This window comes from Micromys minutus (genome assembly GCF_963924665.1).
Source record: "Micromys minutus genome assembly, chromosome: 9".
Lineage (NCBI taxonomy): Eukaryota > Metazoa > Chordata > Mammalia > Rodentia > Muridae > Micromys > Micromys minutus.
The window spans coordinates 41215750-41243701 of record NC_137978.1 but is presented as its reverse complement, the minus strand read 5'-3'; the positions used below and the strand labels follow the sequence as shown (position 1 = coordinate 41243701).

The following is a 27952-nucleotide window of genomic DNA, read 5'->3' as shown; positions in this document are numbered from 1 at the left end:
GCAAGCGGCCGGGCTTCGGGGGGGAGCCGAGCCCGGCCCGGGAGCCCGAGCAGTGCAAGTGAGAGGTACCTAGGCCCCTCACGCTGGACTCCTCAGTCTCCTGGCCGCCTGTCCTCCGCACGGGTATATGGGATGGAAGCGGGACCCTCGGGAGCAGGTAAGGGCCCTCGGGAACGGGGAGCAGTGTGTGTTCCAAAGCCCTGAGGGCTCTCGCGGGATAGAGCATGGTTCCAGAGTGAGGAGAGGGGCTCTCAGGGGATGGGGGGCCCATTTTGAAGGGGGTTGTGTGCAGTTCCGGCTGAGAACCATGTGAAGATCTGAGACCCGGGCTGTTTGTCCTAGGAAGCAGTATACAGTGCTGAGGGTGGGAAGTAACCTGGGAGAAGGGCCTGAATGCACGGGAGTCCTTCCGTGAGGTCTGGGGAGGCCTAAGGGGAGGCCCGGCAGGTGGCAGGGGGGCGGGCTCCAGGTGTCCAGGAGAGGAGGGGGGCGACACAGATGGGCCTGGAACTACCGCCTGTCGGGGGGCGGGGGCTCGACCGTGCTGGGCTGGGCTAAGCTAATGTCTCTGGGGAGTAGGCGCCGGGGCTGGCCTCTGAGCTCCGCCCAGCTGGGCCTGAAGGGGAGGAGGTGAGGGTCAGGGGGTGGTGGGTGGGGATTTAGCTTAGGGATTTCCCCCTTAGGCTGGGGACTTGAGTGGTGGCGGGGGAGCATGCGCGGAGGTACCAGCCAGAAGGGCTGCCCTGTGTGGTGGGGGCGTGGCTGTTTGAGTACCCCTCCTGTGCCCCCGGGCTTAGGAGAAGGAGTGCCTTGTGCCCTGATGGGTGCAGTTTCTCAGATTCTGTTGGCAGAGTACAAATGGAAATGCCTTCTTCTGTCTCGCGGGGGGGGGGGGGCAGGGGGGAGGTCTCTGACACTTGGTCCTTAAACCCTGGAGTAGCAGTTTGCCAAAGAAAGGGTTGAGGTAAACTGCCTTTTTCTGCTATATGAGGAAAGACGGGGACCAAAGCCATGCTTTATGAGCTACTTCTCCCTGCACATAGGCCTTGGGAAAGTGTTGGTTACTGAGAAACCAGGCCTACAAGGTTTTCAAGTTTCTAGACCACTACTGAGGAGTGACAGGAAGTAAGGGTAGTGTCCTTTTTGTTGAATTGACTATGTTATAGTATAATCTCTCTATATACCTGTGGCTCCTGTTTTCTAGTGGATCTTCTCCCATGTCAGGGGCATGCCATTAGACTCACAGCTGCCAAGCTTGTCTGTCTGATAGAAACAAGTTGTTAGGCAGACACTGGTGGCACACGCCTTTAATCCCAGGGCTGGGGAGGCCGAGGCAGGCAGATGAAATCAAGGTCAGCCTTGTCTATAAAGCGAGTTCCAGGACAGCCATAACTACACAGAGAAACCCTATCTCAAAAAATAAAAGAAAACAAAAAATTAAAAGAGAGAGGGAGAAAAAAACCCAGTTATTGGGGTGGGTAGCATTGACCCTGATAATAATAGCCCTGACTTACTTTCCCTATTTAGAGGATGTGTGTGTTAGAGAAGAAACTGAGGCAGGGCTGCCCCGAGGCTAGTGGAGTCCCCAGGATAGGCTGTAGACTTAGGATACCTTTGTCATAGATCTCATACCCTGTGGTAGAAAAGACAGTCTGAACCCAGAACACTTTCTGTTGTCTCTCACTACCTCCTTTTCGTGTGGGGATGGCAACAGGATATTTGTACACTTTCCAAAAATTTTGGGAAGCATCTTTGTTTTTCACGCCAATGGAATTGATCTCAAAACTCTCCCAAGTCTTTGATTCAATGATCTGTGACGTGCGCTGATTGTATTTTCCCAAACAAACAGCCTTGTTAGTTAGAGTGTAAATCCTAGTTTTTCTAGGTTGGATACTACCAACAACTTGCAGGCTAGAATAGGACCCATGTCCAGACAGACTGATGGAGGCACATTGTCCTGAATTGCTAATGATGTTATCCTGATGAATGTTTAATGGGTTGTGGGGGTGATGAAGAAAGGGGCTTGTTCCAGGAAAGAAGCTTCTAGGTGAAGGGCTGGAACACTGGAGTCAGCTGTATCCTTGACAAAATGCTAATGGTGTGGGCTTTGCCTCATCAAAATACATAATTAAAATTCAGGCTGGAAATCCTGATGGAGAGACCCCACAACTGGTTCCTTCTAGGGCTAGACTACTGTTCTCTTGGAAGATGTTGGAGTATTGTTCTGAGAAGATTCACATCCAGATGTGCCTTCAGTGTCCTGGCGTGTACAGGCATGTGGACTGGCCTGGAAGCACGCTAAGAGTAGAGGTGCTGTCCGACTTACTGTGGCAGCAGCGGTTGCCTGGTGTCTGGAGGCCCTGACATAGAGTCTATTAACTGACTCAGATCATTTCAGTATGAGCATATGGTTAAACTCGGGTATATTCTGTAATTTGTGTCTATGCGTGTGGGTGTTGAATGTTTGTGGACAAATATTTTTGGAGAGATTGGTCTCTTAGTCCTCTCTTGCTCACCACCTACCTGACTTACCATGGGTACACATTCTCTGAGCAGTCTGTTAGGTTCTTTAGAAGATGTGTGAGCCTCTTGAGTTGCTGGGAAGGAATCCTGAGTCTGGGCTTTGAGCTCAGCTACTTTTCCTTCTTAGTGCTGGTTGGGGATGGGGGAGGGGGAGTGTCATTTTCAGGGCCCCTCCCTTCTTGCTTTTGTCTGCAGGGAAGGGCCCCGCCCCTTTCCCCCAAGCTGGAGCTTTGTCCTCTGTGCTGGGGCCCTCATCTGCATCACAAAGTGGCCGTCTGTCCCTGTCTGGGTCTGAGGGGAAGTGTCTTCCTTTCTCAGACTAAAGGCTGGGGGGCAGGGCGAGGCTGGGGAGTCGAGACTTGGTACAGCTGTGGCAGAGAGGTAGTTGTTTCCTCCTGCCTTCTTCCCTAGTTTGGGATGAAGTGGAGATATGTTCTCTATTTTCCCTGAATCCTGGACAGGAGAGTGCTCTTAGGCACAGGTGTGCTGTCCATTTCTGGGGTGGAGAGAGCTCTAAGGGGGAGTGTCTGTCTCACCTCACCCTCTCTAATTTCTGCTTTGCCCATGGTTCTAGAGGGATGTCTTTCTCCCAGGATTTCAACTGATTATTCCGTCTAGGAGGCAAGAGGTGAATAGAACTTGGAAAGGGAAAAGTATATTTGAAAGGAGACAGACAAATGCTTCTTCTGTACAGAGTTTAAGTTTGTTTGAGACAGTTGCAAGCATGGTTGTGTGGTTGTGTACTCTGCTTGTTCATTTATTTCATATGAGTATACTGAAGTACCTGTCTTTATGCCTGGCATTAGCTTGAGCTGTGATTAAGTCACGTATGGCCCCTTTTGAAACACTGAGTTGAGGATGAGAAGTGTCTGTAAACTTTGGAGAGCTAATACATGAGAGAGGTGTTGGTTTGTCAGTGTGGTGTGTGTGTGTGTGTCAGTGGGCTTGTTTGTACGCAGTGTCCCTACAGCTCTTTCTGGGACAGGTGTGACTAGCTAGCTCCCTGTAGCTGAGTTCTGAAGGACTGATTTGACAGGTGGTTACCTTGAGGGAGTCAAGTTCTTCAGCTTTGGAAAGTGTGCACCTTCCATAAATGTTACTCTTCCTGACCCCCCTGCCTAAGATAAGCTCCATACCTTCCCACCTCGGTCCCATCCCCCAGTCCTTTCTGTGAAAGCAGAGCTCTGGTAAAGGGAGGGTCTGGGCTTATTCCTCTTCCACCTGTGCCGGCCTCTGCTGGCAAGACAACCGTCGCAGAGGACAAAGGCTGTACTTAGTCAACACACACACACACACACACACACACACACACACACACACGGGGGGGGGGGAGGGGGAGAGAGAGAAAAGACTGAGTAGCAGTCATTCATACTGGCCTATCCTAGCCCTTTCTTCCCCAAGGGCCCCTTCTGTTCTGAAATCGATCCTTTCTGCTGTCTGGACCCTCTGTGTGGAAAGATTGTGAAGAGTGGAAAGTGTCTTATATTCCCCCTCTGACCTGGTGTCTCCCCTCTTACTGCTCTTCCTCCTTCCAGAGCCTCAGCTTTTTTTCATGTGAGTTTTTATTTTCTTCTGTTTCTTAATTCTGCATCTTGATAATTATTTCTCTATACCCCAACTCAACATACCTTGCCTTACCTGCCCCGTCCTTCCTTTTTCTGACCAGTTTAAGCCATTTTCTCTTGTGGCCTCCACCTTCTGTCCCACCCTGGCAGCCTCTGAGTCTTCTACCCTTCTTTACATCTCCCAGAGACAGCTGTTCCACGTCTCAGTCCTGTCTCAGCACTGGCCTTGCCCTTCCCAGCCTGGCTTTCTTGGGGTCGTTCACCTGTCCACATTAACAGCATGTAATCACAAAGTTTTGGCACCATTTTGTGTTCTGGATGGTAATGAGCAAAGTGAGCTCGGAGCACAGAATCTGTTCTTAATCTGCTAGTTACTTGGTAGACACAGGTGTCTCAATCTAGTATGGAAGGAAGAGTTTGTGAACTAGGAAACTGACTTAGCTACTTTTCTTGATGCATTAGGAACTTATTACACATTTACTTGATGAAGTTTCAGATACACATGTTCCTAACTGAAGAAAGGTTTAAAACAAAAATTAAAGTGAAATAAGCCATCAGAAAGCCAGCGAGCCTGGGGATGTCTGAGCTAGTGGAAGCCCCCTGCTGAGTTTGGAAACCAGAAAGAGACCTGTGGTCTTGTTCTGAGAGGCCTTGCCTGATCACAGTAGTTAGAAGGTTGCCAGACTCTGTCCTCACTGGCTTCTTTGTCTTCATAGCTGCAGGTGCCTACCTGCCTCCCCTACAGCAGGTGTTCCAGGCACCTCGCCGGCCTGGCGTTGGCTCTGTGGGCAAACCAATCAAGCTTCTGGCCAATTACTTTGAAGTGGACATTCCTAAGATTGACGTTTACCATTACGAGGTGGACATCAAGCCCGATAAGTGCCCTCGTAGAGTCAACCGGTAAGTGATGCTTGAGGGAGGGGTCATGGGGTCCAATTCATTCAACATGGAAACGTGCCAGCCAGAGAACAGGGTAGCTCGGACATACTCCAGCACTTGCTGAGTTGGATGAGTACAGAGATTTTAACAATGAGATGTAGGTAAAGGAGCTGGTAGAAAAAGAGAAGTTAAAAGGCAAGGTTAAAATGGTGGGAATAAGAGCTGGGTGAATGCAGATGATGTTCTGGGATACATAGTTGGAGGGATTAATTGTAGAAGCAGATTAAGTTGGTTCATTATTATTTGAAAACCATATTCACAATTCAAAACTAGGAATTAGTAGTGAAAAATTGTTCTCAGAACATTTTTTTCAACAGTCTTGAGTGTATTTTCAGATATTTTTCTGTGTATGCATTCATTAATACATGTGCATCAATATGGGTATGAATATATAATAATTTTATAGTAATATATTACTGCCAATTACAATTATCATTAATTACTTATTTATATTACTAATGACATTATTAATGACCATATATAATATTACATTATTACACATTTGTTGCAGTAATTATTAAAAAAAATTGGTTTATCTCTTTACCGACCCTGAGGTCTCACTCCTCAACCCTGCACGCCTTTGGAGTCTGGTCCGAGCCACCAGGGCAACTAGTCCCCGCAACTCCCTTCCCTTGGCGGTTTACCACCGCCTGTTCTCCACCTCTGTCCCGGGGTATTTCTGTACCCCAAAATCTCATACAAACACAACTCTATAGCCTGATAGCTTTTTATACAGGTTTATATGTTCAACTCTCAATCTACAAACTCTCTACACAACAAGATTACATCAAAGACAAAGATACAAACTGCCCTTCATATAAGATGCTAGACTTATAAAATCCTTAATGTTCATAATTAAGGCCAATTAATATCACCTGGGTATAGCTGGTCCTTGGGAAACTCCATGTTACCACGATGACTTTCAACTTCTGTCCTCTGACCTCTTCAGAGCTCTCAGCCCTCTCTACTTTCCTTGCCCCGCCCAGTCACTGGCTTTTCTTTATTTTACTAATTAAAATGGGAAGGGTCAGTTGGAGTTATGTGACTAGGCAGCCCTTCTTGCGCGCTCGTGTGTGCGTGTGCGTGTGCGTGTGCGTGTGTGTGTGTGTGTGTGTGTGTGTGTGTGTGTAATTAACATTAAAATACAACAGCTTCAAAACAATCTACACATTATTGTTTATGTGTATACACAAACATGTATGTATACATATACACATTGGTTTGTACAAGTATTACATATAATACAATATATGTGCATTAATATTATGTACAATATGTGTAATGTGTGAACATACACAATATTAAAATATAAACCTATATACTCTCGATATTGTCCATTTTTCTGTTTAATCATATACTTTGGTAAACAGTATATATTAGTCTATGTAGATCTGCCTTATTCTTTTGTGTATTTTGTATAGTCCTTGGAATGGCCCCATAACTTGCTTGATCTGTTGTGAAATATTTAGGTTGAGTCTAAACTTTGCAACAAGATTGAAACTGTTAAGTATTATATAAAGATACATATTTTCACCTTAGGACTGGAATGGCTGGCACAAGGCAGTTTGAATTGAGACATTGTCGATTCCTAGAGGCAGTGTCAGAAGAATTCAGTAGTGAGACAGGGAAAGATGATAATGGAGAGAAAACAGTGGTAAAACTTCCAAGTGCCGGAGAGAGGGGAATTGTTCTTCACCTTATTTAATTACTTCTAGGATAGTTCATGTCCTTTCTTTTTTGTTTTTGTTTGACAGACAGGATAGACCTGGGAACAGGCCTTCCTCCGCTCCAGAGGTCTTTAGGCACCTTGTGGTCTGAGGACCACAGCGTCACCCTAGTCAGAAGTGTGGGTTTTAAGCTACACTGTAGACTACAAATCAGAAGATGACTTTAATGAAATCTGGCGATCAGTAGGATGTTAAGGATTGAGGCGTACTGCCCTGGTGTAGATGTTAGAAATGAGCGCAGTACATGGGGCGTTGCTTCACTTTTGAACCGTTTCCAAAAGCCTGAAGTGATATTCTCAGCTTCCACACCATGTCTGTCTTTTTCAGGGAGGTGGTGGAATACATGGTCCAGCATTTCAAACCACAGATCTTTGGGGATCGCAAGCCTGTGTACGATGGGAAGAAGAATATCTACACAGTCACAGCACTGCCCATTGGCAACGAGAGGGTGAGGCCAGGGACGAAGTGAGGCCTGGGGGGCCTGGGAGGCCTACCTGGAGGATGGCGGGCCCGAGATCCTTCTCTTATTTTGTGCTGAAAAGTATATTTTGGGGGCATGGTAAATCGGGGTAGAAGCTTTGTACTGCATGCCTGTCTCCAAATAGTGAGATTAGATTAGTCTTAAAAAAAAAAAGACGAAAAGGATTTCCTTTTAGATTAAGGAGGCCAGAAGCACTGAGGCATCGTCTGGAAATCAGGGTGTGGGTTTTTATTTGGGGTGGCTTAGTTTTGGCAGATTGTGGAGTGTGAGACCGAGAGTAGGACAGGAAGAGTAGTCTGTGGGGACGTGATAGTAATCCTTTCCTTCTTCTCATTTTGAAGGTTGACTTTGAGGTGACAATCCCTGGGGAAGGGAAGGATAGAATTTTTAAGGTCTCCATCAAGTGGCTAGCCATCGTGAGCTGGCGCATGCTGCATGAAGCCTTGGTCAGTGGCCAGATCCCTGTGCCCTTGGAGTCTGTGCAAGCCCTGGATGTGGCCATGAGGCACTTGGCATCTATGAGGTACTGAGTATAGTTATTATCTAAGCTACAAGTGTTGGTGAAACTGCTGTTGGGGGAGGAGGGAGTGAGTATGTCCTAAGGTCCCTCAGTGTGTCATTGGGAAAAAAGAACTGAAGGCCTACTGTGCATGTGCCAAGCAAGTGTACACACACACACACACACACACACACACACACACACACATTTAGATGGTTAGACTCCTGGCCCCATCCTTAGATACCATTTTGGCCTCACTCCATCTATCACTATAAGGCAGAGAGAAAGATAGAAATTTGTACAAGGTCAGTCTTACTATTGGCCCAAGAACAGAGCTGGCATTAAAGCCCTGGTGTCCTGCCTTCCAGGCCAGGGCTCCTCCGTGCCCAGGAGGCCTCACAGGGTGGGGGCCTGTGCCCGAGGGACCAGTTCTCTGCCTGTCCCTGCCAGGTACACCCCTGTGGGCCGCTCCTTCTTCTCACCGCCTGAGGGCTACTACCACCCGCTGGGGGGTGGGCGCGAGGTCTGGTTCGGCTTTCACCAGTCTGTGCGCCCTGCCATGTGGAAGATGATGCTCAACATCGATGGTGAGTAGGGAGAGCTGTGGAGCCAGGGGCACCCTAAATCCAGTGACCACACTCCCAGCCTCATCCCTCCCAGCTCTGCAACCACAGTCCTAGTCTAATTCCTGTAACCCTGGCGAGCCCTGTCCCTATCCTGGTGCCCTTCAAAGAAGAGAGTACAAACTGTAATGCCTTCGTGTATTTTTTTCTGAAAGAATCTGAGCCAAGCTATCCCTCCCCTGTCCCTACAGTCTCAGCCACTGCCTTCTACAAAGCACAGCCAGTGATTGAGTTCATGTGTGAGGTCCTGGACATCAGGAACATAGATGAACAACCCAAGCCCCTCACGGATTCCCAGCGGGTTAGGTTTACCAAGGAGATAAAAGGTGAGGACCCACCGACTGGGGAAGGGAAAACACTACTTTCTCTAACCCTAAGAGGAAATTCCCTCTGGGAAGGGCCAGTGGGGGAACATGAGCAACCTGTTTCAGCCTTAACAAGTAGTGTGTGTCTTTTAGGCCTGAAGGTAGAAGTGACCCACTGTGGACAGATGAAGAGGAAATACCGCGTGTGTAACGTTACCCGCCGCCCTGCTAGCCATCAGACGTAAGTTGGCAGCATTGCTAAGCGTTTTCAGCTGGTAGTAGATGGTTAAGCTCCCAACCGCCCTTCTTTGTTGTCAGAATAAGAATGAGCATCCTCTCCTTAATCTCCCCAGACTGATTCTCTCCATGACTTTTCCCTCAGTGTCTTGGTTTCTTCCTTGGACATTTACCATAAAACATGAGTGGTCCACCGATTACTTTTGGGTTTGTACATATAAAATACTGCCATCCCCTGTCTTGGTTCCAGGCTATGCTGGACTCTTACCTTTAGTAGCTATCCTACTCAGGCCTTAGAAATGCAGATGCGTGAGATTGGTTGGCCTGTGTGGGCATCTCCATCACCCTTGGGCTTTCCAGTAAAGTCACGTAGCCTTTGCTTTCCCGTGAGCAGCAGTGGTGGAAGAGGATGAGGCCAGGCCTAAGGCGGTCTTTGCTTGTGGCTGTAGAGAGGTGGGGTTGATGCCGAATTATGATACTTCCTTCCCTTCCTCCAAACAGGTTTCCCTTGCAGCTGGAGAGCGGGCAGACTGTGGAGTGCACTGTGGCACAGTATTTTAAGCAGAAATATAACCTTCAGCTCAAGTATCCCCACCTGCCCTGCCTACAAGTTGGACAAGAACAGAAGCATACCTATTTGCCCCTCGAGGTAAGACTGCCAGAGAGTGGCTTGGCTGACACCGGTCATGAGAGCCAGTCACAGTCTCCTCTCCTCATTTTCCAGTTTGAGAAGTTGATGTTCAAGGTTTAAGGTTGTTTTCATGTGACATATAGACTTCCTATTTGCTAAATTCTTTTCTTGTCCCTGGCTTTATTTTTATCTTCTTCCAGGACTGCTGGGCAGAAGGCAAGCTGTGTTTGTTTGTTTGTTTGGTTAATTGGTTGTTTGGCTGGCTAGCTGGCTAGCTGTCTGGCTAGTTAGTTGGTTGACTGAGACATGTTTCCAGCCCAGGCCGGCCTTGAACTCATATTTAGATAGAGATAACATTGAGCTTCTGATCCTCCTGTCTCCTTCCATGGTTTGGGGTTTTACCACACTCATTTATGGGGTATCGAGACCTGAACCCAAAGTTTTATGCCTGCTAGGCAAGCCCTGTGCCAGCTGAGCTACATCCCCAGCCTTATTATATTTACTGTTTTGCAACTGGTCAGGACAGAGGTTTCAGATACACACTCACACACACACACACACACACACACACACACACACACACACACATACACACACACACACACACACACACACACACGTTATCTCTTAATTTCTCTTTTCCTGCTGACTGCAGTTAGAGGTAATGAGTAACTTGGAAATACAGTTAAATCTTACTCTGCAGAAAACGGAGACAAATATTACCTGTGATGTAAATCCCATTGCCCCAGTGGCTGATGTGCTGTCTTCGGGGAAGGTTCTAAGTCTCCAGATTTTCATGCCTTTGCACTTCACAGACCTTTGGAATGCAGCCATCAGCAAGAGGATAGTAATGCTCTCAGGACAGAGTAAAGGGGGCGGGGGGGGGGTGAGGAAGTCCTTTCTCTCATGGAACTTTTACAGGTCAAGGGATAGAATTAGTTAAGGGTGTCTTCTTTTAGGAGACATTTGATCTGAGTTCCAAATTATGGCCACTGTCCTTATAATAATAGCAGGGACAAGGGACAAGCTTTCCTGGCAAGAGGAGGAGCTTCTAAAGTGAGACCATCTGGGTCTTTTTGAGGGACAGACTGAGGGCCGTGTATGTACGGAGAGAGTGAGTAATGGGTGACAGTGTTGGACGAGGTGAAGGCTCAGATTATATTGAATCTTGTGGAGGATTTAAAAAAAATGGCTTTATTAAGATATATTTGACATTATAAAAGTATGACAATGTATAATTCACTATTTCCTAGTGTATCCACACAGTTATACAGATATCACCACTATTTAATTCCAGGATGTCTTATCACCTCCAGAAGAAAGCCTGTACTTTTTCCCCAGTAACCATTAAGTTAGTTTCCAGCTCTGGATTTGCCTGCTTTGGACAAAATTGTGTATTTTATAAATGGTTTCCTTCCCTTTTCTCCTTTTTAATTTATATAATGTATGTAAGTATGAGGGTATCAGATCCCATGGAACTGTAATTACAGACAGTTAAGAGTTGCCATGTTCCCATCTGGAGCTACATCATTCTGTGTCTTCAACATTGATGGGCATTTGTGTTACATTTCTTGGGTGATAGACAAAAATACTGCTGTAAGCATTCCTTTTCTTGTTTCCCTAAACACAATTTAGTTTTTCTTGCATACACGTGTAAGAGTGACATCGCACAGAACCGTGTATCATCCTAAGCGCTCCCAGACCTGTCTCCCATTTTACAGTCCTGTCAGCAGTGACTGAGCTTTCCTCATCCAGAACCAAAGCGTTAAAGCCTGACCTCTCTCACCTCCAGCCTTGTCTCTCTTTGCTCTACTTTTCCTCCTAGGAACTGACTACTTCTCCAGGTTCTCCATGAAGTATAAGCATGTCTTTATCCTTTTTGACTGGCTTATTTTACTTAGCGTGATGTCCTCAAGGTTACAATGTTGTGTGGTGTGTTGGGATTCTCTCCCTTTTTAAGGCATAACACACTCCTCTATGTGTATACCACATTTGGATTATATTGGCTAATACAATGCACATGTGGATAGCAATTATGTAAATAACGCTGCTATGAACCAAGCTGTGCAAATTCTTCTTTCCAGTACCTAGCCAGACGTGGTACTGGCTCATGGTAATTACACGTGTGATGTAGTAAGGAATCACAGGACCATTTCCCACAGCAGCTTCGACGGCTTGTACTCCCACCAGCAATGTGTAGAGTTCCGGTTTTTCTGCATTCTTTAGTTTTCTGGCAGTGCTAGTTCTGAAGCTAAGATATGCAGTGCCACTGCTTGACAGCATCCCGGCAGTTCTGGGTGCGCATGGGAATTCTTTGAAATGTGGAATTTGAAAGCAGGTTACCTTGGCCTGGCTTTTCTTCCCTTCGTTCACTGTGAACCCTGGGAGCTAGAACTAAAGCTGGTACAGGCAGAGCACTGGCCTCACAGAATTTTCTTGACATCACAATATTCTCAGGCAATATTTTTATTTGCCTTTAATTGTAGCTGAAGCGAAAGAGTTGAATCTCAGATCAGTTAAGACCCTAGCCCTGTAGATCTCTGAGAGTTCAAGACCAGCCAGGGCTACACAGTGAAACCTGAGAGAGAGAGAGAGAGAGAGAGAGAGAGAGAGAGAGAGAGAGAGAGAGAAAGAGAGAGACAGAGACAGACAGACACTTGACACTACCTCAAGGCTAATCATTTAGAATTAAAAGCTATATTTCAAATATAAGCCTCCTGAAAGCAATTGGCTTCCACCTATTATAAGCTTTCCTGTCCCTGTGTCCTGATTAGAAGCCAAAGTCTTCGTTGTCACTAGGCATCATTTTGGATCTTCATCTTGAGCATAGGACAAGAACGAAGTAGCAGGATGTTCATCATACTAACAAAGAACACTGCCATCCAATAGAAACAGTGATTTCTGTGGCTGGAGATACTGCTCGTTGGTAGATTGCTTGCCTAGGATGCATGAAGCCCTGAGTTCGCTCTCTGAACATACCGCTGTGTACACCCATCCTTTCCAACACAAACACACAAGACAAAAGGAAATCGTGATTCGTGTTCTTTTATACCTCGGGGCTCAAGAACTTTTAGCCATGTCTGTTCCTCCTAGTTGGTTGCAGATGGAGCAGCTAACTTCCTGCTACCACTGGAGAGCTACCGTAGGCATCTGGTTTGCTTATAGTATATTGGGATTTTAATATTCAGAAGATGTGTGTACTTAGTCCTTGGGTAAATAATAATGTATGCTATAACTTACTGAGTGCAGTGTTCCAGAACTGTGCTCAGCTCTTTAAATACCGTGTTTAATCTCTAGATACCCTATAGGACTGTGATTATTCTCACTTAACACATGAGACCTGATCACAGATCCACCCTGGATTCCAAGCTTGTGCTCACATAGAGGGTTCTGCAGTTTTTTTCCCCTGGTTGATAGTTAAGATACTGTAGAGGTATAGGCTGCTCTCAGGCCATAACTACTTTTCTGCCTCCTCCTCAGGTCTGTAACATTGTGGCTGGGCAGCGGTGCATTAAGAAGCTGACTGACAACCAGACTTCAACCATGATAAAGGCTACAGCTAGGTCGGCCCCAGACAGACAGGAGGAGATCAGTCGCCTGGTCAGTGGGACTGCTGGACAGTGCATGAGTTCACTGAGCCTTTGGGGCCCTTGGTAGCATAGATGCTTTAATGGGTCAGTCCAGTAAGACCTTCCTTCAGAAAAACCCAAATCTGGTTTTATTGTCTGTGACGTTGCCAGGCTGTTCTTGTCCTTGAACCTTTAGCTACTTCTTTCTCTTTTCCTCTCCTTTACAACAACTCCCACATCCTCTTCCCCTTCCCTTCATCTTCTGGTTCTTCCACCCCCTTTTTAGGGCTATTTTTTTTTGTCAGCCTCAGCTTCCCTTGGGACACAGAACATGAGTGGTGTTTCCAAGCCTGGGTCTCCTAAGATCGCCTTATTTTGCCCTGCAGATGAAGAATGCCAGCTACAACTTGGACCCCTACATCCAGGAATTTGGAATCAAAGTGAAGGACGATATGACGGAAGTGACGGGGCGAGTGCTGCCGGCGCCCATCCTGCAGTATGGCGGCCGGGTGAGCAGGGTCAGGGCCAGACAACGTCTCTGGGGCATATGGGGGTAGTTGGGCTGCAGAGCTCAGGGGGTTTTGTTCCCTCCTCACCTGGCTCTACTGAGGCTCACCTGGGCACCCCTCTGCCTATCCCTAGAACCGGGCCATTGCTACACCCAACCAAGGTGTCTGGGACATGCGTGGGAAACAGTTCTACAATGGAATTGAGATCAAAGTCTGGGCCATCGCCTGCTTCGCACCCCAAAAACAATGTCGAGAAGAGGTGCTCAAGTAAGGATGGTTGAGGGTTGGGTTTGGGATCGGGTGAATAGGAAGGATCCCAGAGCTGTAGATCCCACAACCTCCAGGTGCCAGAACGGACCTGCAATCTGCCTTTTCTCTTTTAACTCAATCTACATTGTCATTGCTGACTTAGATGTGTGCCTGTTCTTTTCTGTCTATATGTGGTCAGATGAGTTCAGGAGCCATAGGTATTTCAGCGATGAATTTTAGGGTATGACTCTCCTAAGGCAGGCCTGAGTCATTTTATTGTTCTAATGATCATAATTGGTAATAAATAGAAGTAATAACTATACTATTCATGCTAACATTACACTTAAGTGAATACTGTACTTTATTTCATCTTGATAGTGAGTAGGTGATGTTTTAGTTGCTTTTCTATAGCTGTAATAAAATACCGCAACTAAGGCAACTACTAAAATAAAAGGTTCATTGGGCTTTAGAGCTCCAGATGGTGAGTCCGTGACCTTCATGACAGCAGTGTGGCAACAGGTACGTAGTCAGGAAGCAGTGGCTTCGAGCTTGATTGTGGTCCACACACATAAGACAGAGAGACGCTGAGAATGTAGTGGTCTTTAGAAACTTCATAGCCCACCTCCAGAAACACCCCTCCTCCATCGAGGCTACCCCTTGGCCAAATAGCTTTAGCAATTGGAGACCAGGCATTCAAATGTATGAGCCTATGGGGGCCATTTTCATTCAGACCACCATATGTGGTAATATTTTAGGAAACCAAGGCTGAAAGAGGTTAAGTAACGTGTTTAAAGTGTACAGATCAAGAAAGGTTCAGGGTTAAGATCAAATCGGATCTGAGCTTCAAAACATACATTTCTAATTAGAATCTCGTGTGTGTGTGTGTGTGTGTGTGTGTGTGTGTGTGTGTGTGTGTGTGTGTGTGTGAAGCACCAGCAGCTGGTCCTTTGAACTGTAGTCAGCAACATAGTTAATTCAGATCCAAGTAATCTGATTGATGTAGGTGCACATGAATTCAGGGGCCACTCATCGTCACTGAGGTCGGGAGTGGGTGGCAGCAAGGAAGCCAGAGATATTACCAAGTGGCTTAGTGAAGCAGATTGAAGAAGTAGCTGCCTGGGTAAGTAATGGATGCGTAGAAAAGTCACTGACACTTCCTGTAGTCTTTATTCTTTTAAGTGAGGATTCTGGGATATGATCATTATCATATCCTGTACCATGTTCTGTAATGAGGAAGTTAGTGGAGCTGACTGGTTTGGATTGGACAAAGGTAATGGAGATAGATTTGTGCTTCTGATGTCTGTATAAGGATCTCTTCTATCAACACCCACTAGATGCTGGCCCTCCAGGCCTGCATCCTCCCTTCTCTCACACAGGCATGTAGCCACCGCCATCATAACTGTAATTTCTTGTTTCCTTTTTTGTTCTTTGGTCTCCTTTCCTGGATTCTTTAGATTCAGACTCAGTTGTTCTTGTGTCTGGCCTTGTTTGGATGGACCCGAACAGTTCTGAAGGGGTCCCAGCTCTGTCTACCCTTACACAGCAGCCACCTCATTGGTAGCCTGATCTTTTCCTAGTCCTTTGTCCTGCCCCTTGTCTACTTTATCTGTTCTTTTGGGGAAGAGCAAGGGTGGTGGTGGTGTTGGTACTGTTTTTGTTTTAATAATCTATAGCTTTGGCCTTTAGGGTTTACCAGGAACTGATAGACCTATTCTCTCAGGTTTGCATCAGGCACCTTTTTTCTTAATGACTGCTACATATAGGGGTTTTTAAAAAAGTGTCTTGTGTATCTGCATAGTGGTAACTAATTTAATGCATGGTTCTGGGTTGAGGATAAGGATCCCTGGGTTTTCAGCCATGGCATGTGGAGGAGACTTTCTAGGGACTGTACACAGAAAGTAGAAGTTGAAAATAGAAAAATTGGAAATTAAATGAATTTTATTATTTATATACAAAGACTCCTGAGTATAGAGGAGGACACTGGACTCAGCCTACAGAAAAGCCTCCTTTTCATGAAGAATGTAGCAGAAGACAGACTACTGTGGGGATGGAAAAATTAGTCAGTGGTGGACGAACAAATTCAAGCCTATTAATTTTTGTCTTGTCTTTATCACTATAGCTGTGTCTGTTAGAATATAGCCTTCCACATTCTAGGTATCTCAATACTCTTTGGTTCCTAGCAGCAGACATAGTATCCCAGTCATAGTGTGGTAGTGGAGGGAAGAGGGAATACCTGTGTAATGAAGTCTGGTAAGACAAAATTTGATTAATGTTTGGTAGCTACATTGTGTAAGAAGCAGTAAAGGAAGAAATCTTTATCAGGCCACCAAAGCCCCATCTCTTATTTATAGGAGGCAATGGTTAGCTCATAGTGAGTATTTAGTCACTCTGTTGTTTTTCTTTAATTTTAAATGAGAATGTTGATACAGTATTGTTGGGATGGAGTGTCTTAGGCCAGCTTTGAACTCATGGTGGTCCTGGCTCACTCTCTCAGTGTTGGGCTTATGAGTGCATGCATGCCTTGAGACCTGCAGGTTGTGGTTTTTAAATGTTATTATCTATTAGCTTTGTTTGTTTATTTGTTTAACAAATATTTTTAAAATAATGTAGCTAGACTGACATGCCTCATACCTATAACCTCAGCACTCAAAGTGCAGAAATTGCCTCCTTTTTGAGGCCATCTGGGGCTGCATACAATTCCAAGCCAGCCAGGCCTACGGAGTGTCTCTAAAAACCAAAATAATAGCCTTAGGGTTTCTGATGCTGTGACATGACCACAAACAAGTAGGCAAGGAATGGGTTCATTTTGCTTCCAGTTTCTGGTGAAAGTCCAGCACTGAGGGAGGTCAGGACAGGAATTAGCAGCAGGAGCCTGGAGGTGGGAACTGAAGTAGAAAACTTGGAGGGGTGCTGCTTACTGGCTTGCTCAGCCTGATTTCTTATGCACCAGAAGGTCACACTGCCTGAGGGTAGCACCACCCACCTGGGCAGAGCCCTCCCCATCAATTACTAATTGAGAAAATGCCTTATAGGCTTTTCTGCAGATGAATCTAAGGAGACATTTTCCCAGTTGAGCATCCCTTCTCTTAAATGGCTCTTGCTTTTTGTTAAGCTGATGAAAAGTTAGCCAGCAGATAATAATAATAATAACAACGATAATGATGATAGCAGAGCTAATAATGTATAGTCCACATCCACAGTCAACTTTCAGAGTTTTATCATATTTACTTCATTTTTATCTGGGCATGGTGAGACACACTTTGAATCCCAGCATGCAAGAAACAGGGGCAGAAGGATTTCTGAATTTGAGTCCAGTCTAGTCTACAAAGCAAGTTCCAGGACAGCCAGGGCTAATATACAGAGAAACCTTGTCTCAAACAAACAAACAAAAAGCTTGACATTATTTGATGTTTTTCATTCTACTTTCGTTTTTCTCTTCTGGTTCAGTTGCTAGCATGGATTACAATCTTTCTATCCAGTTTTTAATAGATGTATATATGATTGTAAATTCATGATACACGTTTTTTTTCTACCTTATTTTTTAAATTTGTGGAAAAATACTTTCTATCCAGTTTTTAATAGATGTATATATGATTGTAAATTCATGATACACGTTTTTTTTCTACCTTATTTTTTAAATTTGTGGAAAAATATGTATATGGTATATTCTTTTGAAACATTCATTTTTGTCCATTTTACAAATCACTGGTTTTATCGATTAAGTTTATCAGTGCTAAGCATGGATCCAAGGCCTGCCCTCGCTAGGCATGTACTCCACTGTTGATTGCTTTCACACGAAGGAATAAGGTGTTTACAAATTAAATTGTTTGCCACGTTTTTGTATGTTTACGGTAGCTTGATTATTATTACCGTATTACATCCCTCTTCACCACTCTGTTGCTCTTCTCGGGATAAAACCTAATGTCAGAGGGAAGAAGCGTGCGTAATAATTGGCTCTTTTCCTTATTGAACGGTGGGGAAGGAGGAGTCTGACTTTGCCCGAGCACCTCTGCTTTCACAAGTAGGCCTCACTGACTTTGGGCATCTGTCTGTCTCTTTTCCCTTTGAACATGTAAAGAGTATCCACAGGTGTCCACAGGTCTCAGCCCAGTCAAGGGGCTTCTGTGTCTAGGCTGCCTTGACTGAGAATTCCCACAAGCAATTTTCTGGACTCTTCAGTTCCCTTGGTGTTTGTTCTCTTTAGTTGAACAAACTCTGCCTTGTTTTGACTCTACTATAAATGTACTTTTTACATCAGCTGTGGTTGGGTCCCTCATGTTGGAATCTCCCAGTGCTGAACACTCAAGATGGAGGCATTTGGTTCATCAGATTCAGTGGGATTTATTACATCCTGCCATGACCATGTTTGTGCTACAGGAACTTCACAGACCAGCTGCGGAAGATTTCCAAGGATGCAGGGATGCCCATCCAGGGCCAGCCGTGCTTCTGCAAATACGCACAGGGGGCAGACAGCGTGGAGCCCATGTTCCGGCATCTCAAGAACACCTACTCAGGACTGCAGCTCATCATCGTCATCCTGCCCGGGAAGACACCAGTGTATGGTACAGTTCTCCTGGGACAGTGACCATGACGATAGGATTCCGTTCACAGCAGCCCTCTCTGGGCCTCAAGGGTGGAGCCAGTGGAGAAATCTGGCTTTCCCCAGAGATGGTCATTAATGTCAATAGTTTGTTTGTTTGCTTTGTGTGTTCTTAAATCAGAGAAATGTTCTGTGTGAGCTATTGAGTCATTCAGCTTTGCTTACCTGTTCCAGCGCCATCACATTTTCCAGGATCTCCCATGACAGCGTCTTTCTGGCAGACTGAGATAGCTGGATACAGAGAAGGGTCAGGCCAGATGGCTGTCATTTGGGAGTGGTGATTTAATAGGACGTTATGAGCTCAAGCAGAGGTGATTCTGCTAAGAGGTGTGGACTTTTTTGCAACATTCTCCATTTCCTTTTTTTATTTTATGAATGGCTACTAAGTCTCTTGCTCAGTTCTCCTCCCTTCCTCTGCCTGCCTCAGAGACCGTGCTGGTCCTTTGCTTCCCTGCTCTGCTCTTTGTTCCCATTCAGTCCTGGTGCCTCTGAGCATCTTCAGGTGACCTGTCCTGAAGCCCCTTGCAACCATTTTGCAGTGTTTCTAAGCATTTTGTTTGCTTTTGTTTTTCTTCATCTGAAAGAATCGTTTTCATTTTCTGTATGCACACTTACCTTGTCTACTTTCCTCCTCCAGCTCTCAGGCTGAGGACCTGTTTCTCTTCTCTTCTTCCTTTGACTTCCAGACACTTTTCTCCCCTCACTTTGTTAGTCATTACCAGGGATGTCTAAGATTTTCTGTCCTCTTCTGTCTTCTGTTGATACTTTTTTCTCTCATTCTGGTTGCCTTGGCCATCACTCATTACTATGACTCTGAAAACCAGCCCTTGAAGTCTCTGCAACACCCGTTTGTTTGTCCTCTAATCTTTCTCAAGGAACTTTAAAAACATTTATTTATTTATTTACTCTGTGTGTGTGTGTGTGTGTGTGTGTGTGTGTGTGCGCGCATGTGCGCGCGCCTGTGTGTGGGCAGAGGGCAGTTTACATGTTACAGGAACTGTGGCATTTGGAAGATAACTTGAAGAATAGGTTGTCTTCTTCGACGAATGAGCTCTCTGATCTTCATGAGTTGGTTATATAACAAGCAGCACCTAACAGTCCTTGGCAGAGAGGAAAAGTGAGCGCTCCTGTCTGTGCTTTGCTCTCTGGCTGTGTTCTGCTTGTATTGCTTCTCCCTGGCTCGGATGTCCAAATGTTCCTTTTGCCATTCTTCCCCTTAACATTCTCCCCACCTCCCAAAACCTAGTTTAAATTATTCTTTTTTTATCTTTTGGTCATTTTTTTTTGGAGAGGATGTCATTTTCTTTTTGTTTGTTTGTTTGTTTGAGACAAGGTCTCACTATGGCCTGGCTCTGCCTCTGAGATTGAAGACATGTGCCATCATATCTGGCTGCTTTTGTTTTTTTTAAAGATGTATTTATTTTAAAGTATGTGTGTGTTATGAACATGTGAGTACAGAAAAGCTCCAGGCTCTTTGGAACTCTGGAACTGCAGTTACCAACCTGCAAGCTGCCCAGCAAGGATGCTGTAACTAAATCTAGGTACTCTGTTAGAGCAACAGGTACTTACTGTTAACCCCTGTATCATCTCTTTAGCCCCACTGGGACTCTTTTGAATTCCTTAGTTTATTAGAAAGCTAAGCAATTATGGCCTTAATTGATCTTTTTTTTTTTCTTCTGTTTTTGAAACAGAGTTTCTCTGTGTAGCCCTGGTTGTCTGGAACTCTGTAGACCAAACTTTTATAGATACTCACCTGCTTCTGCTTACTGATTGCTGAGATTAAAAGCCCACACTACCACCACCTGGCTGCTTGATTTTATTTTGAGCATGAAGTAGATCTAACTCTCTTCTGACACACATCTAAAGTAGAATTTTCACTGATGACAATAATTTCAGTAATTCCTCACAGAAGAAGTTGGTTATAACTCAAGTTCCCCTTGGCTGGAAAAAAAAGATGTTTTTTTTACCTTACCTTCTTGGGGTGGGGGGGGGGGTGGCCACTGTCCCTATGATGTTCATGTCATGGTCCTGTTGGCATTGTGGTTTTTGGAAAAACATTGGATGTTGCCTTGATTTAGTCTTATATATATCCTCTTTCTAATATTTTTAGGTCCGTTTTCTCTTGCTATTAGACTGCTCTTTCAGGAGACCTGAGTTTGATTCCCAGCACCCACATGGTAGCTTAAAACCATCTGTAACTAGTTCTAGGAGCACTAACACCTCATTCTGGCTTCCCTGGGCACTATACATGCACATGGTATACAGAAATACATGTAGGCAAAACACCCATGAACAAAATTTACATTTAAAAAAATTATAAAGACTTAAAAATTCTTACAAGATTTATAGCAATAAAATAAATGAGTTTATAGTTTTTTTTAAAAGAAGCTAATAGTATCAATCTAATAGAGAAAAAGGGAGCAAAAACTATTAGAAACAGGGCTTTTAACTGCTCAGATATCTCTCCAGCCCTATAAATCTTAAGTATTCAACTGAGTAATTTTTTTTTTCTCTCACAAATATCACAACATTATAACAAGTGTACCCCATAGAACATTGTTATTCCTGGGGTCCTCACTACAACCCCTTCCTCAGTTGGTGACCATGGTTCTCATCTCAAACACTGTAGCGTAATTTTGCCTATTTTTGACTGTATACAAATGCAATTATAATGTGTGTATTTTTTTTTAATGTTTCTGGTTTGTAAGATTTATCTGTATTATATCTAGCTGTGATTTCTTGTATAGTCATTGTGTGAATATAACGTACTTTATGCTTTGTTTCATTCCACAGTTGAGATTACTTGGATTGTTCCTAGTTTCTAGCTGTTAGGAATAATGGTCGTATGTATCCTTTGAGCACTCCTGCTTGCTCCTAGGTCTAGGAATGGGTTCTGAGTGTGTCAGATTTTATTTACCATCAGTGTTCAATAGCTCTAGATGTTTCTGTCTTTTGTGCTTGACTAACCTGCTTTATAAAGTTCTTGTTCACAGCAGTTTTATTTATATCACACACCATCTTTGCTCTGTGACTTGCTCTTTCTTTTTTCCTCTTTTTTTTTTTTTTTTTTTTGTTGACTCCTGACTTGGTAATTCCTTTGCCTTAGCCTTCTAAGTGTGATACATTACCATGTCCAGCTTGAAAATACTATTTTTTCTCATTTCACATCTGGCAATCTTTCAGTAAAGGGAATAAGCATTTTATTGCTTTGCTGTCCCCTGGCAGTTGCCCAGTGCTGTTGCAGGTGCTGGAATCTCGGCTCTGCACACTCCTGGAATCAGTGGACATGGGGACCGTTTTCTACAGCAGATAGCTCATGGCCATGGGATTTCCTCCCTCTTTGATGTTCCAGTCTCCTGATTCAGTTAACATGTCTCTGTTGCCTTCCAAAATATATTTTGTCTGACTTTCCTGAATGTTGATTTCCAAAGAACAGATTTGCAACTAACTTCTCAGTCTTTTATAAGCTAAAAGGATTTCTTTATCCTTTTAAATATGCTCCCATTGAAAACATACCAAACTCTTCCTTAATCTTACGTTTTTTTTCTCTGTATTGGGTAGCACTAAAACAGTGTCCGTAGTTTCCAGTGTCACTAAATACAATGAATTTTTGCAGTTCCCCTTTTACCTGATCTCTCAGCCGTATTTGACTTTGTCAGTTACTCGTTTCTTCTTTTCCTTGGATATTCATATACTACACTGGCTTGGCTTCTTAAGTTTTGCTGAGCTCCCTTCCTTTGCAGACTTGTCTTCTTTAGCTTGTTCTGCAAATGTTGGGTTTTCTTCTAGATTCAGATCTAGCCTTGCTTGGGACATTTTAGCTTCCCATCCTAAGAGTTGCTAAAACTCTCTCTCTCTTTGTTAGGGACTTCATCAAAAGCACACCTTCAATTACTACTTGTACTTCAATGTTGCACAAATTTTGCACTCAAAATAGTGTATGATCTATATCTGTTAGGAAAACTAAAGCCTTGAAAGTAATCTATAAACAAGGAGCATGCGTGAAGACACCATAATGTGACTTATTACTGTGTACTAGACTGAAACATTATTAATAAAATCATCCATAACAGCTCATTTCCCTTATCTAGAATCTATACCCAGGTTCCTTAGCATCTCTTGAACCCATTTGTTTCGATCTCGGCAGCTCAGCTGCCTTTTTGTGTGCTGGGCACTGAACCCAGGCGCTCCTGCCTGTTAGCACCCGCTGTGCTGCTTACTCCACTCCAGCCCCTCAGCCGCCCATCTAAATCAATTCCTCTAAAGTTCCTTACTATATCCCCAGTAGATTGCTGCTTCCTCATTTTGTTTTGAGACTCATATGATTTAACTCAGGCTGCCATTAAAGTCATGTTCTTCCTGTTTCATCGCCCAGTTGCTGGCGTTACAGGTGTGAACCATCCTGCCTACCTCAGGCTTCATGTTTCCTTTCTGCTTGGAATGCGCACTCTCTCTCTCTCTCTCTCTCTCTCTCTCTCTCTTTCCCTCCCTCCCTCTCTGAAACGCCTCCTTCCCAGATTTTAATTCAGTCGTACACCGCTGACTAGGTTTTTACCTCGTCTTACACATTCTTACAGCTCCGTTTTATTTCACCACTGTTATTTTTTATACTGTGTGACATATAGCAGACTTTTAGCAAAATGCCAAATGCACTAATGAGTTTTCTCTCTTCCCATAGCTGAAGTGAAACGTGTTGGAGATACACTCTTGGGAATGGCAACACAGTGTGTGCAGGTGAAGAATGTGGTCAAGACCTCACCTCAGACTCTGTCTAACCTCTGCCTCAAGATCAATGTCAAACTCGGTGGCATTAACAACATCCTCGTCCCACACCAGCGGTATGAACCCTGACTTGCTCTGTCAAGGGAACCTCCTAGGGCGTGGTGAAGACTAGCATCCTTTCCACGCAGAGTAACAGAGACAGAAGACACTGAAGACTAGAATGGGCGCTGGATGGTGCCAGCCAGGGAACACTCAGTTCCTTACCATTTTGTTTTCTCTCCTTGCTCAGCTCTGCTGTTTTCCAACAGCCAGTGATTTTCCTGGGAGCTGATGTTACACACCCCCCAGCTGGGGACGGGAAGAAACCATCTATCACAGCAGTGAGTGGCTCCTCTCAACTCTAAGTCCTTAAGGCTGTGTTCTCATTTAGCCCTAAGCCCTGCACGTCCCATGCACCCCTCTGCAAACGTAACCCTGCGTGGGTTGGGGTGGCTCTTTCTGCGCACTCATTCATTTTTGTTTTAGCTCCAGTTTTGGGAGTGGTAAGGAAGTGACTTTATCTCTTCTCTGAAACCTCGTCTAAGGGAATTACCTGATGGCAGGACTGGCCCTTCTTTTACCTCACCTTGACCTTTGATCCATCTAGTAGAGGGGCTCTCTCTCCACTCCCTGTGCTATCTGGAGCACTTAAGTTTTTACAGTCTCAGCCCCTAGAGCACTTAATTTGACAGGGGAAAAAATGAAGAAAGAAAAACAATACAAAATGAGCGTGGATCAGGAGTTCAAGGTTATTCTTAAAGTTCACATCCTCAGCTTAGCCATAGATCATCGAGTGTGGGTACTTTCCTGCAAAGACAAAGCAAACTTTTTTTTTAAAGAATAATGCATTTATCTGGCTGGATTTGTTTTTTTGTTTTTGTTTTTCTAATTAATTAATTATTATGCGTGCACACTGTCTTCAGACACTAGAAGAGGACATCAGACCCCATTACAGATGGTTGTGAGCTGCCATGTAGTTGCAGGGACTTGAACTCGGGACCTCTGGAAGAGCAGTCAGTGCTCTTAACCACTGAGCCGTCTCTCCAGTCCGGAAGCAAACGTTCTGATCACACATTTAAGACTTCTCTTTGCATGGCAGAACAGATTGAAGCCAGTGTTTATTGGATCCTAACTCCTATCATCTCTTTTGCATGCCAGCCAGTTAGGCACTGTCTTCTGAACTGTCAAGGTTCTCTAGAAGTATAGTGAGCGAACTCATCCATTGTAGAGCATTCTTACTCAGAATTCCTCCCTCAGGCCCCATTACTTCAGAGCACAGGGAGGTGACATTCCGGAGGCTGATGCTTTCTCCTATTAGGTGGTAGGCAGTATGGATGCACACCCCAGCAGATACTGTGCCACTGTGCGTGTGCAGCGCCCACGGCAGGAGATCATCGAGGACTTGTCCTATATGGTGCGTGAGCTGCTCATCCAGTTCTACAAGTCCACCCGCTTCAAGCCCACCCGCATCATCTTCTACCGAGATGGGGTCCCTGAGGGCCAGCTGCCCCAGGTATGATCCCAGTGGCCAGTCCATTTTCTTGTTGACACCAGAGGGCTACTTTTTCAAAGCTGTTCCTGCTGGAAAAGTAGAGGACTACTGAGAAGCAGGGTAGCAAGTACCTATGGGCTTTTGTTTCACCACACAGTTCTTAGTGTTCCTGGGTAGTTAGCCTTGAGACTGTTTAGCGGTTCTTTTCCTTTCTTTTGGGACAGGGTCTCACTATGTAGCTCTGCGTGGCCTGGGACTCACTATGTAGACCAGGCTGGCCTTGACTTAACAAAGATACTCTGTTCTTTCCCCTGAGCACTGAGTTTAAAGGTGTGTACCACCACACCGTTCTAGTTGTGTGTCTTAATGTAAGGTCTCTTTTTGCATGGAGAGCAGATAGGTACTGTGTCCATGATTCCTAGCAAAGGTTTTCTAGGACAATATCAAATATGCTGTGTATCAGGACCCATCATTTCTAATTGCTGAGCATCAGCTTATAAAGGTTATATGCAAAATAGCCACATACAAGTTGGAATGTTCTTGGGTCACTAAGGCCTTTGGATTAAGAAAGGGCCATGTGCCCTTTTCTCCCTCTTCACCCCATGCCTAGATCCTTCACTATGAGCTGCTTGCCATTCGAGATGCGTGCATCAAACTGGAAAAAGACTACCAGCCCGGGATCACATATATTGTGGTGCAGAAGCGTCATCACACTCGCCTTTTTTGTGCTGACAAGAATGAGCGGGTGAGTAAGGAAGCGCTGAAGCCACCGATGTCCTCTTCTGTGCCTTGAGAGAGAAGTCTTGAGATACAGTCTGGGAATTTAGTTTTCCTGTGTGTCGTCCCAGGCCGTCGTCCCAGGCTTTGTGGCCAGTCCTCACTGCTCCTCCTTCCCTTATACTTCCTCTCCTCCTAGCTCCTTGGCCTAGACCCTATATATATAGACCAGCTCCCAGAGAAGGGAAAGGGAACTACCATTTATTGAACTTCTCCTATGTGCCACATACTGTTTGAGGAGTCTTCCTCACAGCAGCTCCGTGAGGAAGGTACTATTGATCTTTCCATTTAACCTCAGGAAGGTTAAACGGCTTGCTAGGATCGCACGACTAGTAAGTGGGGAAACCAGGATTCAGGCACTTGACTTTCGAAGCTCATTATTTCAAGACTTAATTCCCTCTGAGAATAGGCTCTTTTGTTCTTGGAATTCTGGGAGAGCAAGAATAGAATCCAGTAAAGGTGCTAGGCAGGGCCAGGCAGGCCTTGGGATCTTGGCTGTTTGTCTGCAGATCGGGAAGAGTGGTAACATCCCGGCTGGGACCACTGTGGACACCAGCATCACCCACCCGTTTGAGTTTGACTTCTATCTGTGCAGCCATGCAGGCATCCAGGTAGGTGGGCCATGTCCTGGGGTCTTTATTGGGTCAGGGATTAGTTGGTTATTCCTACTGCATTTAGAATATGTCTGTTGTAGTATACTTGTAAGTTACTTTATAATATTTGATTTTGTGTCTTCGTGGGTGGTGGGATGTGGTCATGCAGCCTAAGCACATTCGTACTTAGTGTTTTGGGGGGTTTTGGTGGTTTTTGATTTTTGATTTTTATTTCTTGTCAGCAGCCGTTCACTCTGCCTAATCAGGGACCCCTTGCCATCTTTTTTACCTAGGGTACCAGCCGGCCATCCCATTATTATGTCCTTTGGGATGACAACAGATTCACCGCAGATGAACTCCAGATCTTGACATACCAGCTGTGCCACACTTATGTACGATGCACACGTTCTGTCTCTATCCCGGCACCTGCCTACTATGCCCGCTTGGTGGCTTTCCGGGCACGATACCACCTGGTGGACAAGGAACATGACAGGTAATGGCTGTTTGCTTTTTGCTTCAGCTTTTTGTACCAACCCTTTCGACTTTTGTTGGCAGAAGGAAATGGATGTTATCCAATTTGATGCCCTTGGGCTTCTCTACCTAAACCTGGGTTGGTATTTTCTCTTAATTTGGTATTTACATGCCAAATTGGCACGGTAGGGATGGGTGAGGGATCAGCAGCAGTTCAGTTTACCAGGAAGGACGTTTTTTATGTTTCCTTTTCAGTGGAGAGGGGAGCCACATATCGGGGCAGAGCAATGGGCGAGACCCGCAGGCCCTGGCCAAAGCTGTGCAGGTTCACCAAGACACCCTACGCACCATGTACTTCGCTTGAAGGCAGAACGCTGTTACCTCACTGGATAGAAGAAAGCTTTCCAAGCCTGGGAGCCGTACCACCCAAATCCAGAGGAAGCAAGGCAGAGGGAGGTGGGGTCGGAAGGAGTATAGGAGACCTTGTTTCTATCTACAGAGGGGGTATAAGGGTGGGAAGAGGACCAGCAAGACAGACTACCAGCCAGGAATCTCTGATAGCAACCTCATGTCCTCTACCCCTCTCCCCAAATTGTCACATCCGACCCCCCTGGACCAAAAGGGGCATCACCAGTGGCCGCCATACACACAGTTGTCTCATGTGACTCACAGTGCTAAAGATTCATGCTTGACAGCTTGCTAGGGTCAGCTCCGCAGCCCTGTGGTCAAATGCTGGTATGTTTGGGTTTGATATGCTACATGAGAAAGTGGGTGGGAAGAGGGAAGGAATTTTTAGGAGCCTTAATCAGAAAAGGTCTAGATTTGTTTAAGAAGAAAAATGGAAACAGACTCAGATCGATATTTTAGGATACTAGATGTTTTCATGGGTTCAGAATCCAGTTTGTAGGAAGATTTTTAATGCTAATGGTTCGGGTTGCTCCTCCCCAGCTGCCACCCCCTCCCATTATTCCTCTCCATATTCTCTGCCCCCACACGCCTCTTCCCTGACAGACATCCAGCCCCTAGTAACACTTAAGGCACTATGGCACTTAGCCCTGTCTTCCTTCCGCCTGCTGTGGGTAACCAGTGCCTTCCCGTACGGTGATGCTGCAGAACTGTAACCTTTTGTACCTTTCTCTGTGGGATGGGGTGTGGGTGGGAGAGGAGGGAGGGAGGGAGAGAAGAAATATCCCAATGCCAGCAAGCCTCCAGCCAGAATGCCAGCTAATTTTCATTTGAAGGAATTGACTTCCATAATCATTGAGCTTTTTAAAAAAAAAAAAATCACAACCTCAAGATGGTTAAAACCCATTGACATTTGCACTTTCAGACATGACAAGTCTCCGAGCTGCTGAGATAACTGGCCCTTGGCCTTTTCCCTTAGCCTTCTCTTTTCCCTGG

At 45.1% G+C, this 27952-nt stretch overlaps 1 protein-coding gene across 1 annotated transcript; it reads left to right on the top strand.

Moving 5' to 3' along the window:
- The first annotated feature begins 7 nt into the window (after positions 1-7).
- Positions 8-27668, top strand: LOC308423853 (protein argonaute-1). The gene is made up of 19 exons (XM_080920633.1): positions 8-157; positions 4805-4988; positions 7082-7202; positions 7577-7758; positions 8185-8321; positions 8549-8683; positions 8816-8903; positions 9401-9548; positions 13011-13130; positions 13486-13608; positions 13742-13875; positions 18235-18419; positions 23136-23295; positions 23469-23559; positions 24537-24731; positions 25321-25455; positions 25997-26098; positions 26374-26573; positions 26807-27668. The coding sequence occupies exons 1-19, from the start codon at positions 133-135 to the stop codon at positions 26913-26915; spliced, it is 2574 nt and encodes an 857-aa protein (XP_080776759.1). The 5' UTR covers positions 8-132; the 3' UTR covers positions 26916-27668.
- Positions 27669-27952: the final 284 nt, after the last annotated feature.

What these genes read in the sequence shown, in the direction of transcription:
- LOC308423853 (XM_080920633.1), top strand. Translation starts at nt 133, where the DNA reads ATGGAAGCGGGACCCTCGGGAGCAG. An exon ending in CGCCCTGCTAGCCATCAGAC is followed by an intron (nt 8,904 to 9,400) that starts GTAAGTTGGCAG and finishes TCCTCCAAACAG; the next exon opens with GTTTCCCTTGCAGCTGGAGA. An exon ending in TGTCGAGAAGAGGTGCTCAA is followed by an intron (nt 13,876 to 18,234) that starts GTAAGGATGGTT and finishes TTTGTGCTACAG; the next exon opens with GAACTTCACAGACCAGCTGC.